The sequence below is a fragment of the Dasypus novemcinctus genome, chromosome 18 (assembly GCF_030445035.2).
Source record: "Dasypus novemcinctus isolate mDasNov1 chromosome 18, mDasNov1.1.hap2, whole genome shotgun sequence".
NCBI classification, from domain to species: Eukaryota; Metazoa; Chordata; class Mammalia; order Cingulata; family Dasypodidae; genus Dasypus; species Dasypus novemcinctus.
The window spans coordinates 80,587,434-80,599,620 of NC_080690.1; the positions used below are offsets into that span (position 1 = coordinate 80,587,434).

The window sequence follows — 12,187 nt, forward strand, 5'->3', positions numbered from 1 at the left end:
GGGGCTTTGCAAGGCTCTGGGATTTTATTCTTGGAGCAGTGCGGAGGGCTTTGTATTGTTTTTTTGCGTTACGGAAGCCAGGGATTGAATCCAGGCCCTCGTATGTGGGAAGTCGGCTCTCAGTCACTCAGCCACATCAGCTCCTTAACTTTATTTTTAAAGAAGTGTTAGAATACAGAAAAGTTAGAGTGAGAACACAGGGGATCCCCATACACGCCACCCCTCCCCCTCCCCCACTTTTCTCCTCAATGTCTTTCAGTAACGTGGTACGAGTGTTATAACTGACGAACAAACACTGAAGCGCTGCCGTGGGCTATAGTTTACGTGATAGTTTACACTCTGTCCTGCAATGTTTTACAGGTTAGAGCAAAAAGTATAATGGTTTATATCTGTCCTTGTAAGGTCATGCAGAACAATTCCAACATCCCCACATGCCCCATGTACGCCTACTCTTCCCTCTCCCTCCCCTCAGAAGCCCTGGTGACCACTGCCTTTATATCAATGTTACAAATTTTCCACTGCTAGAGTAATAAGTCTACTCTGGTCCATGGTTGCGTTCCCCTGGGCGGAGGGCTTGAAGCTGGAGAATGATATGATTCTACGGATTTTAAGAAAAAACCACTCATATTGCCAGAGGGATTGGATGAGGTCGAGGGGTAGGTGGGCCCCAGTGGGGGGGCTGCTGCACTAAGCTGTGGGGTGCTTTAAAAAAACGAAGGCAGTTGAGATTAATTTCAATAATATGCCTTACTTAACCCAGTACATGCAAAGTATCATTTCTAAAATTTTTTTGGGGTACTAAGTCCTCGAAATCTGTCAGGAATTTTATATTCGCAGCACATCTCATTCACACCAGCCACCTGTGGTGTGCTTGCTAGTAATGTGTGGCCATGGTGACTGTGCTGGGGAGCCTGGCTCTTGGGATCTTTAATTTTAGCTTAATTCACAGTTGTTGGATCACTCGTGTTTTCTGAAGAAGGCAGATGCTATCGCAATTCCAGCAGATTGTTGCCATGTTTTCTTTCAAGAATATCTAGAAATTAGAATTCTTATGTGCATTTCATGGCTTTTAAAATACTGCCCAATAATTTATAAACATAAAGAAAACCAAAACCACCAAAACACCTTGTAGGCAAAAGTAAAATAACGGTGTGCCCTCTTTGGGCCGCGGGCCTCCAGCTTGCAGCGGTGGAAACTTGTGTCCGTTAGGAAAATTAAATAAAATGGGAAAGTGGAGTTCCCAGTCACATTCCAAGTGCGCAAGAGCAACGTGAGGCGAGTTGCATTAATTAGTACAACTCAAACAAAATTAAGCCTGCGTTTCCTCTGCCTATCCAGCCACCTCTCAAGCGCGCAGAAGTCACACGTGGCGGTCGCACTGGACGCGCGCAGATCACTGAACACGTCCACCACGCAGGAAGTCGGAGAGCTCTCCAGGACACAGCCCGGGTCATCCCCGGCCCTGGCAGGGCGACCCCTTCTCTCCCCTCTGCTGGCCGCGCTGCCCGCCAGATGCTGCTGCCGCCGCGCCGCGCCCTGCTCGGCCCTGCGCGCGGCGCGGGCGCGGGCTCGCCCGGGCTGCGGCTGCGGCTGCCCCGCGTGCGCCTCCCCCCGACGCTCCAGCCCCCGCCTTCCGCCGCCCCCGCGGCGTGCAGCGGCGCCCGCGCGTGGCGTCCGGCTGCCCCTGCCCCCGGCCTCCGGGGCGCCCGCGCGGGCCTCGGTTTCCCCGTCTGCCCAGGGGGGCGTGCCACACCTCCTCCCCTCTATCAGGCGACCCCCGGCCTGGGCTGGGCCTCGCTTTCCCCGTCTGTCTGCCGGTTGGGAAGTATCCCACCTCCTTCCTCCGATTCCCACGGTGGCTGGCCTGGGCTGGACCTCAGTTTCCCCATCTGCGCGCTGGGAGTGGCCACACCTTACCCCTCTCTGCACCTGGCGACGTCTGGCCTCTGGGTCTGTCTGCCCCCTGGCCGGTGGGGAGAATCACGGCTGCGCCGGCCTCCGGGCCTCGGCTTCCCCAGGCTCAGCTGCAGAAACCCCCTCGCCCGCCCTCTGCGCTGCCAGGGGGCTTGGAGCAGGCGGAGACGGCCCGCGGAAGGGGGCCAGCCCGGGCGCACCCGTTCCCTGACGCGGGGCGCTGGGCCACCTGCTTAACCTCGCCCAGCGGCCGCTCAGCCGTCTGTCTCGTCCCGCGGCAGGGCTGCGCCGGGGCCCGGCTTCCACGGGGGGGTCTCGCTCCCTCCCCGCGGCCCCCGAGGGCAGCCAGTCTAGGCGGGCGCGGAACCTTGGTTCCGGACGCGCGTGTTTCCGGCCGGCGCCCTTTCCCAGGGACGCCGCCGCCCCCCGCGCCCCGCGCCCGCGCCCCCCGAGCCCGCGTCCCCGGCGCCGCCGGCCCGGAGCTCCCCGAAGTCTCGGCCCCCCCGCCGCCGGCGCTCGCGAGGGGAAGCGGGGCCGCCCGGGACCTCGGCCCGCTCCACCGGACCCGAGAGGCCGCTGCACCGGGTACGGGGGCCGGGACGGCGCGGGGCGGGGTGGGGGTGGGGCGTCCCGGCGGCGACGGCCGGCGCGGCGGGGGCGGGCGCGCCGCGGGGACTGGGGTGCCGTCGCTCTTTGTGGAAGTGGGGGAGCGGGAGGGGCCCCGGGGGTGCGGGGAGGGGCGCAGAGGGACCCCCGTGGGAGCGGAGTGGGAAGAGAGGGGGAGCGAAGGGGGCCCCGGGGTGCAGAGGAGAAATAAAGGTGCTGGGCGGCGTCTGGAAAGGAGGGGAGAGGGGTCCAGCCCGGGGGTGCGGGGCTGTGAAAGGGCCGGAGGCGGGGGCCCTGGGAGATCGGGAAGGCGGCCGGGGCGCCCTGGGCCGGCAGCGCGGACACCGGCGGCGGGCGCAGCCGGGGGAGAGGGGCGAGGCCCTGGGGTGCCGGCGGAGGGGCGGGGCGTGGGCTCCGAGTGAGAAGCGGGGAACTGGGTCAGTGGGGCTCTGGGGGCGAGCCTGGCGAGGGCGAGGGGCCGCGGAGCGCAGAGCGCCCGGAGGCGGACGCCGGGGCCGGGGCCGGGGAGCGGAAGCCCCCCGCGCTGGGCGCGGACGGTGGGGAACGGGAGGAGGTGCTGGTTAGAGGAATCCCGGAGGCCCAGAAGCCTGGGCTGTGAGATAACGGGCCGCAGGTGAGAAGGGCGGCGAGGGACTGGGAGACGGACGAGGAGGGAGGCGGGAAAGGGACGGGCCGCCCGGGGAGCTGCGAGGAGGGCCCGGGAGGAGGCGCTGGCCGGGCTGGGGTGCGCTGGGCTAGCTCCAGACGTCCGGGAGGCGCGTGGTGGAACTCGCAGGGATCTGGGCTGGAGTCAGGGTTTTTACGTGGAACGGAGGAGTAGCGAGCAGCAAGCACGGGGACGTTCGGGAAAAGGAAGTGGCGATTGTAACTTCTCTCCCCTTCGCCGCTCCCAGCTGCCGCTCCAGATGCTGCTGCTGCCGCCGCGGCCACCCCACCCTCGGTCCTCCTCTCCGGAGGCCATGGACCCTCCGCCCCCCAAGGCTCCCCCCTTCCCCAAGGCGGAAGGTCCCTCTTCCACCCCTTCCTCGGCGGCCGGGCCCCGACCCCCGCGGCTGGGTCGCCACCTGCTCATCGACGCCAACGGGGTTCCCTACACATACACGGTGCAGCTGGAGGAGGAGCCCAGGGGCCCGCCCCAGCGCGAGGCGCCCGCGGGAGAGCCCGGCCCTCGCAAGGGCTACAGCTGCCCGGAGTGCGCCCGTGTCTTTGCAAGCCCTCTGCGGCTGCAGAGCCACCGTGTATCGCACTCGGACCTCAAGCCCTTCACGTGTGGCGCCTGCGGCAAGGCCTTCAAGCGCTCCAGCCACCTGTCGCGGCACCGCGCCACGCACCGCGCTCGTGCGGGCCCGCCGCACACCTGCCCACTCTGCCCACGCCGCTTCCAGGACGCCGCAGAGCTGGCGCAGCACGTGCGCCTCCACTAGGGTCGAGTCTCCGAGGCTCTCTGGGCCACCACGTCAGTCCCACACAGCGGCACTCCCACACACACTCCCTGGCTCTGCTGAGCTACTGCCTTGCCCTGGCCCTCAGTTTCCCCATCCATCCAAAGGGAGAAGCATCATTCCTCCCCTCCTCTTCCTCCCAGCTGTGTGATGTAGACCAAGTCGTTGTCCCTCCCTGGGCCTGTGAAATGGGTGGATTGGAGAAGCAGATGAGAGAACACGGGCCTGGCTTCCCGGCCGGCAGTGCTGTGTGAGCCTCTGCGAGTGCCACCATCTCTCTGAGCCTTAGTTTCCTGCTCTCCAAAGTGGTGAGCACCTTATCCAGGTGGAAGAGACGAGAAGAGCACGGGCACGGCCTGGTTCATTTCTGTAGCTCCCCCCTTTCGCCCACTGCCCCGACACCCTTTGCTCAATAAACATTCCTTACTCCCATTTTCGGGCTCTTTGGTTTATTTTGTGCTTGGGGGTTAGGGTTGGGCTGGCGGACCTAAAGCACCTGGGAACCTCTGTCTCCGCCTGTGTTTCCGGCCGGAGCCGTTTCCTGCACGCCCCGGCGCCCCGCCCCCACCTTCCTCCCCTGGACCCTCTGCTCTCCCTTCCCGGGTCCTCGCTCCCCTTCCCGCCGCCCCAGCCCCTGGGGGCCCCTCAGAGGTCCCCGTCCCGCCGCCACTTGCCACCACGAGGGTAGCCCGGGGCTGTCCCAGAGTCGCCCGGACCTAAGAGACTGCTGCACCGGGTACGGGCGGAGGGGCGGGGCAGGGGGCTGCGCCGGGTGGGGCCGGCGTCTAGGGGGCGCCCCTCGGGGGTCTTGGAGGGGGCGCTGGCGAGGACCGGGGAGGCACGCTTCGGGTGGAGTGGGTCTCTACCGAGCGCTAGGGCCTAGGGAGAGCTGGGGGCAGGTGGGGAGGGAGAACGGAGAGGCTCTGGGGCTGGCGGGACGGGGGGTCGCTGCAGCGCGGCTGGGGGGCGGGGCGTGGGCGCCCTAAAAGCGGCAGTAAAGGCTGCTGGGTGGAGGATGTAGGATGGGCACCAGAACTGGGATGGGGAGCTCAGAGCAGGGAGAGACCTTCAGGCCTGTGGGGCGGGGCAGGATCGAGGTCGTGCTCTGCGAGAGGGGGCAAGTGAGCCTGTGAGTCCAGCAGACGGAGAACAGGGGCCTGCGAAGCAGAGAGGCGCTGGGCGCTGCTGAGCGAGGGAGGCAGAGGCAGAAGTTCTGGGCATAGTACACGGGGAAGCCTCCCTCTTCTGCGTAACTGCATCCTTTCTCCAGTCCACCAGGCCTCAGGTACCCCTCCGATGCTGGTGCTGCCACCCCCCTGTCTCCAGCCCCCAGCGCTTCCCTCCGTTGAGGCCATGGAGGCCCCTCCCCCTCGGACAGGTCGGTCCCCAGAACCAGGACCGTCCTCAAGCTCTCCTCAGACTTCGTCCCCTCTGCGGCCCACCCACTACTTGCTCATTGACACCCAGGGCGTCCCGTACACCGTGCTGGTAGATGAGCAGGTGCAGAGGGAGCCTGGAAGCGATGGGGCTTCAGCCCAGAAAAAGTGCTACAGCTGCCCCGTGTGCTCCCGGGTCTTCGAGTACATGTCTTACCTTCAGCGACACAGCATCACACACTCCGAGGTGAAGCCCTTCCAGTGCGACACCTGCGGGAAGGCTTTCAAGCGGGCCAGCCACTTGGCACGGCACCACTCTATCCACCGGGCGGGTGGTGGAAGGCCCCACAGCTGCCCGCTCTGCCCTCGCCGTTTCCGCGATGCGGGTGATCTGGCCCAGCACAGCCGCGTCCACTCCGGGGAGCGTCCCTACCAGTGCCCGCACTGCCCACGCCGCTTCATGGAGCAGAACACGCTGCAGAAGCACGCTCGGTGGAAGCACCTGTGAGCCGTCCTGGTGGGGACCCCCCGGAACCTGGGACCTCTGGGGTGGAGACTGGACTCAGAGCTCTTAGGTTCCTGGAAAGAGCTGGACACAGACAGACCAACTTCACTGGGGTGGCAGAGCCCTGCTTGAAGGAGGGGCCCACGAGCGATATTCCAGTGTCCAGGGGTTTGGGGATGGGAAGGGAACAAGGCCTCAGAGCACAGGCTGCAGTGCCCTAGCCTCAAAGACACCTGGAGGGTAGGCCTGACAGAAGGGGGCAGGGAGTGCTGGGTGGGCGGTTCTCTGGCCTCGAAAGCATGCCTGGGGGGCCATCAGGAATCAGTGCCATCTTCTGGACATCCCCATCCTCTTCTCTGGGGAAGGGGCCCCAGACCTGCCTCCCACCTCCCAGCCAGGGCCTGAGAGTAGATAACCAATAAACACAATTTCCACTTTGTGCAGTAGACCCGTTTGTTTTTAGAGAGGGTGTTTTGGACTGTCGTTGCCCTCTTCCCCAGGCCACTCCTGGCTCTGGGTCTCAGCCTGCTCTGGTGGGGCATGGGAAGGCCGGTCTTCTGGTGCCGGGTAGTAAGTCCTGGTTCTGCTTCTGATAGCCTGTGTCATCTAGGCAGTGTTTCTCAACCACCATTCACAGTAAGAAACACTTTTTATATGGCAGCCCAGCATACAGATACAGACTGTAAAACACGTTTTTTTAACCATTATCTTCACTACATGCAGGCACTCTATTTAAAAATCTATCCTTGCTATTTTTAACTGTTGGTCCCATCTACTATACTGAGTTCCCCATGAACCTGTGGTTTGGAAAGCACTGATCTAGGGCAGGTGGCTCCCCCTGGACTTTTTGATCCAGGCCGCAATTTATCTGTAAAGTGGAGGGGGGCAGGGGAAAAAGTGGTGGCAGCTTTCTAAGGGGCACGAACCCTAAGTTTCTCCCCCTGCAGTGGTGGAGTCAGGTTGTCAGAGGGGGTGGCAAAATCGCCGATCACGGGTGCTGGTGGAGAATAGGAGAGGCAGGATTTGAGCTTGAGTTCCTGCAGCTGCCTTCAACATGAGCATGCTCTGTGGCTATTTTGTGCAAGACATTGTGCTGAGCCTCATTTCATCTTTCCACCTCCTTCTGGAAGAATAAACCTGCCCACTTCCCAGAAAGGAAAAGTCTCCGCCTGACCTTCAATAAAACCAACAGCGCTCTCATCTTGAGCCCAATGGCCAGGCGCGGGGGTGCGTTTTGCGTGTGTCCGGCCACTGCGTCCTCATAAGGGACCTAACAGGTAGGGGTCGGTTAAGACCTTCACGCCGAGGCTTGGAGGGAAAGGAGCGGCCAGGCCTGGAATCCAGGTCTGTACATTCCAAAGACAGCCGCCGATCGCTAGTGCAGGGGTGGCCAGGGGGTTCCTGGCCCCTCTTTTCAGGGAAAATGCCGAGAGCGTCGGGGCCCGCTCTGCTCGGATTGCCTGTGGGAGGTGGAGCAGTTTGTGGGGGTCCGCACCGGCCAACCCCTGGGGCATGGTTAAAGGGGGTTTTCCCCTTTATCCTAATTTTCCAGGCTGGGCGCATCGCCTCCCACCCGGGCCCCGAAACGCGAATTTCGAGACGCTCCCTGCTCGGCCCGGCAGCGGGCGGGGGAGAGCTGCAAGGGGCCATCGCGCAAGTGCGGCCCCCGGTTTCGGCCGCCAACGGGAAACCTCGCCGGGCCCCGGGACTCCTGGAGGCGGCAGCGCGCGACTGGATTAGCAGACTCCGCGCGCCCCTTACCCACCGCCTCTCCCTCCGCGCCCAGGCTCGCCCCCACAGCCGCCCCGCCCGCTGCGGGAGGGCAGGCGCTTCCCTCGTTCCCCGAGACACTTTGCAGACGCTCCCCGGAGCCGGGCATGGGCGCCGCCACCGCAGCTGGTCCCCGGGCTGGATTCCGCGCGCGGGTGGGTGAGCGCTGGGACTCCTCGGACCCTGGGCGCCTGCGGCTGGGGAGGGCCGTCTTCGGCCACCCCCCCCCCCCACCGCGGTGCACAACCCCGTGGGGGCCCCTTCCACTGCCATCCCCCTTCCACCTGCGGGACAAAGGGCGGGGGCGCACCCCACGCGTGACCTTCCCCCGCACTGCGCACGCGCCCAGCCTCCCCACTACGGGAATGGGAGTCCTGCTCGCCCACGCGAGCGCAGGGGACGGACGTGGGATGCCCACTCGGCGCGGGTGGAGGTGCCGCGCGTGGGCTGGACCCCCTTTGCTTGGAAGTTGGGGGTCTCGCTTCCCGCTTCCCACTCTTGGTCCAGAGGTGGCCTGTGGCGAGAGTCCTTCCTGTTCAGGTCAGGGTGGCCCTGCTTTCCACCCAGAAATCCCAGGTCCCAGCCCTGAGCTCCTAGACTCCCGAGTCCCCAAGCTCAGCCTGCCTCCCCTCAGTGCAGAGCCCGGGCCCCACCTCCCGCGGGGCGGCCCCCAGGACCCAGCCCATGCCCCTCCATCTGTGCTGCTGTTTCCGTTCAGGGCCCCTGAGGCGCTCAGCTGCCCCGGCCTGCCCGAAGCCGCGCCATGAATGACCGCCACAGCAGGAGGAGGACAAGTGAGGAACCGGGACCCCTCCCCACCCTGGGTCGCCCCAGGGCCGCTGCGGTGGGGGGCCGATCCGAGGGGCCCGGGGATTTCTCTGGGGTGACCCTGGCCTCTCCTCTCCAGTGAAGAAGGATGATGAGGCCTTCGAGATCTCCATCCCCTTCGACGAGGCACCCCACCTAGACCCACAGATCTTTTACAGTCTGAGCCCCTCTCGGGGAAACTTCGAGGGTGAGCTGGGGCGGGGCGCCGGGGTGGGCTGCCGGCACAGGAGTCCCAGGTGTGATGCCAGCCCACTCCCGCCTCTCTAGAGCCCGCGGAGGCCGCCTCCCCTGCCCTGGCCCTCATGAACGGTGTCAAGGCTCAGCTGCACATGGCCCTGGAGAGGAACTCGTGGCTGCAGAAGCGCATCGAGGACCTGGAGGAAGAACGGGACTTCCTGCGGTGCCAGCTGGACAAGTTCATCTCCTCGGCCCGCGCCGACGCAGGTGAGCGCGGCCCAGGCCGGGGCAGCTGCGGGCACCATGCCCTGCGCACCCACTCCTGAGCTGCTTGGCATCTGACCTCCCTAGCTCGCTGCCCGTCCCAGGGCCCTTCCTGCTTCCCCCGGGCTCTTGTCCCGTCTGCTCCCAGCACCAGACACCCCCCTCCCCCCGGACTCCCTTATGGAGTTCCCTGGTCCTGCCTGCCTTGACCTTCTTGGCCAGGAGGCCCTCCCTGGCCCTTTGGGGTCCTCAAGGGGCCCCTGCCCCTTCACCCCAGCCTTGTCTTTGCAAGAATCTTAGCGCCCTTCCTCCCATACCCAGTTTGAGGGCCAGGGGAACTGTCCCCCACCTTGGCTAAAGCTCCTTTCCTATCAGATCCTCAATCCCTCCCTGGCGGAGTCAGCTCCTTCCGTAGCAGGGCTCAAGGCCTGATTTGGTGGGGATCTCATCTGTCAGCCCAGGGCTTCCGGCATACCCCGTCCTCGTGCTGCGTTATATTCACAGCCAGGACGCTCTCCCGGGTCCTGTGAGCTCCCAGAGCTGGCCTATAGGCTCTGTCCACAGCAGTGTCCCCTGCCCTAAGGCCAAGCCCTGCTGCAGTGTCACTACTGATCTGCGGCCCTGGCTGTCCTCGGGCCGCCAGCTCCTGCCGCCACCGCTCCTTGCTGATGAGACTCTCCAGGGGCTTGTCCACCCAGGACCCTTAGCTCCTTCCCCCAGGGACACCCTCAGGGCACCCCAGCACCAGCCCTCCCTCCCTAAGCTTGCCCCCTGGAGGATCCTGGCTGCCTTTCCCAGCTGCCTGTCATCTGCCAAAGCCTGCCTGTGGGTTTCCAGAGGTCCCGCAGGCATCTGAAAGCCTCTCTTCCACTGCCGAGGTCCCAGGCCCGCCCTGGCCCGGTCAGCCCTTATCTTGGAGCTCTGGGGCCTGAACTTCCCGCCCCAGATCTTGCTGCGTTCAGAGTTCAGGCTCCCCGGAAACACTCACGGCGGGAAGCCAGTCCTTGCTGGAGACCATTTTGGGAAGTCCAGCCTCTCTCCTTCCAGGGACCCAGACGCTGCACACTATTCCTGTGGGAACCGGGTGGGACCTCTCGCCACCCCTTCCTGTGGTTCACGCAGCTCTCCTTCCTCCCATGCTCCCAGAGGACCACTGCAGGGTGAAGCCTGGGCCACGGCGGGCTGAGGGCGAGGCCTCGGACCCCGAGTCAGCAGCGTCCTCGCTGAGCGGAGGCTCTGAGGAAGGCAGCTCCAACGAGAGGAAGAGGCAGAAGCAGAAGGGAGGTGCGGCTCGGAGGCGGCTGGGGAAGCCCAAGGCTCGGGAGAGACAGCGGGGTAAGTGGGTGTGTGCTGGGCCAGGTTAGGGGAGGCGCGTGGTCCAGGGGAGCTGGGGCTGGCGGAGGAGCCGGCTTGGTGGCCCCGTTGTACGGAGACCAGCCCCGGGGCCGCCTCTGCCAGGCTTGATGGGCTTGCTCCTGGGCTCGCCCTTGTCCTCACCTGCAGGGGGACCGTGGGCCCTGTCCTCACTCTGAGCTGAGCCTCAAGTTCCTCTTCCATGAAAAGGGGGTCAGGTAGGGCCTACCTCAGAGAGTGGAGTGATGGTGGAATGAGGGAATTCACAGAGAGCCCTGGAAACTGCACCCAGTGCCTGTCACGGCAGTCGAGGCCTGGGTTGAGGGTTCCGGGAAGTCTCCGGACCCTGTTCCCCGCCCTCCTCCTCCTCCAGGGCCTTCCTTCAACTCCCTCTGGTCTTACCTCCGTGTGCTCTGTCTCTCCCATTTCCCCTAACCCTGGCACCTTCTGTCCCCCACTTTCCTCCTGCACTGGGCTCGCCTCTGCCTCTCCACCTTGACCTTTCCTCTGACTCCATTCCTTTCCTCCACACATGGCCTTCATCCCACCTGCCTGGTCTCCCCACGCCTGCCCTCTCTACCCTGCTCCCCCCAACGTCTCTGTCCCTCTACCCCCCCCCGCCGGGCGCTGGCCCATGCTCCCTGCAGTAAAGGATGCGGATGGGGTGCTCTGCCGCTACAAGAAGATCCTGGGCACCTTCCAGAAGCTGAAGAGCATGTCGCGGGCCTTTGAACACCACCGTGTGGACCGCAACACGGTGGCGCTGACCACGCCCATCGCCGAGCTGCTCATTGTGGCCCCGGAGAAGCTGGCCGAGGTGGGCGAGTTCGACCCCTCCAAGGAGCGCCTGCTCGAGTACTCCCGCCGCTGCTTCCTGGCCCTGGATGACGAGACACTCAAGAAGGTGCAGGCGCTGAAGAAGAGCAAGCTGCTGCTCCCCATCACCTACCGCTTCAAGCGGTGATCCTCGCCCGGCCCCGCGCCGGCGCCTGCCCACATGCCCACGGCCCACCCGGCTGAGGCCCCACACGGGTACTCTTCCAGCCCCCTCACCCGGTTTCCTTCCCTCCCTGGCCTGCCCTCCACCCGGGAGCGTGTGTGCTTGAGTGGGTGCTCCTCCCCAGGCCTCGGGATGGGCACGGATGTTTCCGCGTGTGCCTCTCTCCCCCACCTCTGCAGGCCCTGCTCCCGCCCTCAGACCCCTTGTACATAGGTCTCCCCTCTTCCTCCTCATTCCCTGGGCTGGGGGGAGGTCTCGGTCAGACCTGAAGAGCTACTGCCCAGGGGGCCGTTTCTGCCCTTCCCCACACTGGCATCCCTCTCCAAAACGATAATCTGTCCAGCCCTCCCTGGGCACCTTTCCTGCTGGGAAAACTGGGAGACTCTCTGGGGGTGCCACCTCTCTCCTCGGGGCCAGAGGGGCTGTGGCTATCCATCTCCACCCACAGTCACGGGGAGAGGCGGACCAGACTCCCCTCCCCTACCGGGAGCTCCCCACCTGCCTTTCGGGACCGCCCTGATTCCATTTGAGACAGAGAATTATTCAGAGAATTTAAATTAAAGAGAGACGAGAAAATTTGGAATAAACTAGGCCCCGGCCTCTTCCTAGGAGGGGGAGGTGGTTGGGAGGGGGTGGCTGTTGCCACGGAGATGATGACGGGGCTCAGGGGGGTTCCAGAGAGCAGGCGGTCAGGCGAGAAGCGGGGAGATTGGGGGAAGACAGGGTGTAATTAGCCCGCCGGCGGCAGAGGCGGGAGGCGAAGCAGCAGCTGTGCCCCCACAGACTAGGGGGGGGCAGAGCTATGAAGAAGGGGCGTGAACACGACCCTCGGCGCTATTCGGAAATAGAGGCGCGGCGGCAGGAGGCGGGACTTGAAGACCTCCAGCCCAGGGGGCCGCGGGAGGACCGGGGACTCTGGCGGACGCTTCCG

The 12,187-nt window shown here is 64.5% G+C and overlaps 3 protein-coding genes across 12 annotated transcripts; all 3 read left to right on the plus strand.

Annotated features, from left to right (window-relative positions):
* The first annotated feature begins 2,322 nt into the window (after window positions 1-2,322).
* On the plus strand, window positions 2,323-4,415 carry LOC101430036 (zinc finger protein 580). 2 transcript variants are annotated; one of them, XM_023588284.3, is made up of 2 exons: window positions 2,323-2,499; window positions 3,435-4,415. In XM_023588284.3, exon 2 carries the CDS (start codon window positions 3,447-3,449, stop codon window positions 3,963-3,965), a length of 519 nt encoding a protein of 172 aa, XP_023444052.1. In that variant the 5' UTR covers window positions 2,323-2,499; window positions 3,435-3,446; the 3' UTR covers window positions 3,966-4,415. The 2 variants fall into 2 exon arrangements, with proteins under 2 accessions (XP_023444052.1, XP_004456695.1); XM_004456638.5 differs by lacking the exon at window positions 2,323-2,499 and adding an exon at window positions 3,067-3,154 and having other exon boundaries at window positions 3,435-4,102.
* Window positions 4,416-4,597: 182 nt separating this feature from the next.
* Window positions 4,598-6,014, plus strand: ZNF581 (zinc finger protein 581). Its single transcript, XM_004456639.5, has 2 exons — window positions 4,598-4,719; window positions 5,254-6,014. Exon 2 carries the CDS (start codon window positions 5,280-5,282, stop codon window positions 5,865-5,867), a length of 588 nt encoding a protein of 195 aa, XP_004456696.1. The 5' UTR covers window positions 4,598-4,719; window positions 5,254-5,279; the 3' UTR covers window positions 5,868-6,014.
* Window positions 6,015-7,063: 1,049 nt separating this feature from the next.
* Window positions 7,064-11,843, plus strand: CCDC106 (coiled-coil domain containing 106). 9 transcript variants are annotated; one of them, XM_071209463.1, is made up of 6 exons: window positions 7,064-7,141; window positions 8,353-8,428; window positions 8,547-8,649; window positions 8,730-8,906; window positions 10,050-10,238; window positions 10,904-11,843. In XM_071209463.1, the coding sequence occupies exons 2-6, from the start codon at window positions 8,402-8,404 to the stop codon at window positions 11,218-11,220; spliced, it is 813 nt and encodes a 270-aa protein (XP_071065564.1). In that variant the 5' UTR covers window positions 7,064-7,141; window positions 8,353-8,401; the 3' UTR covers window positions 11,221-11,843. The 9 variants fall into 9 exon arrangements, with proteins under 9 accessions (XP_071065564.1, XP_071065560.1, XP_071065559.1 ...); XM_071209459.1 differs by having other exon boundaries at window positions 7,066-7,141; window positions 8,542-8,649; XM_071209458.1 differs by lacking the exon at window positions 7,064-7,141 and adding an exon at window positions 7,513-7,793 and having other exon boundaries at window positions 8,542-8,649.
* The last annotated feature ends 344 nt before the right edge of the window (window positions 11,844-12,187 follow it).

Excerpts from the sequence above, each read along its gene's own strand:
- ZNF581 (XM_004456639.5), top strand. The coding sequence starts at position 5,280 with ATGCTGGTGCTGCCACCCCCCTGTCTCCAGCCCCCAGCGCTTCCCTCC.
- LOC101430036 (XM_023588284.3), top strand. The coding sequence starts at position 3,447 with ATGCTGCTGCTGCCGCCGCGGCCACCCCACCCTCGGTCCTCCTCTCCG.
- CCDC106 (XM_071209459.1), top strand. The coding sequence starts at position 8,398 with ATGAATGACCGCCACAGCAGGAGGAGGACAA. Across the intron at positions 8,429-8,541 it reads CCACAGCAGGAGGAGGACAA|TGAAGAAGGATGATGAGGCC; the intron begins GTGAGGAACCGG and ends TCTCCTCTCCAG. Across the intron at positions 10,239-10,903 it reads GGCTCGGGAGAGACAGCGGG|TAAAGGATGCGGATGGGGTG; the intron begins GTAAGTGGGTGT and ends TGCTCCCTGCAG.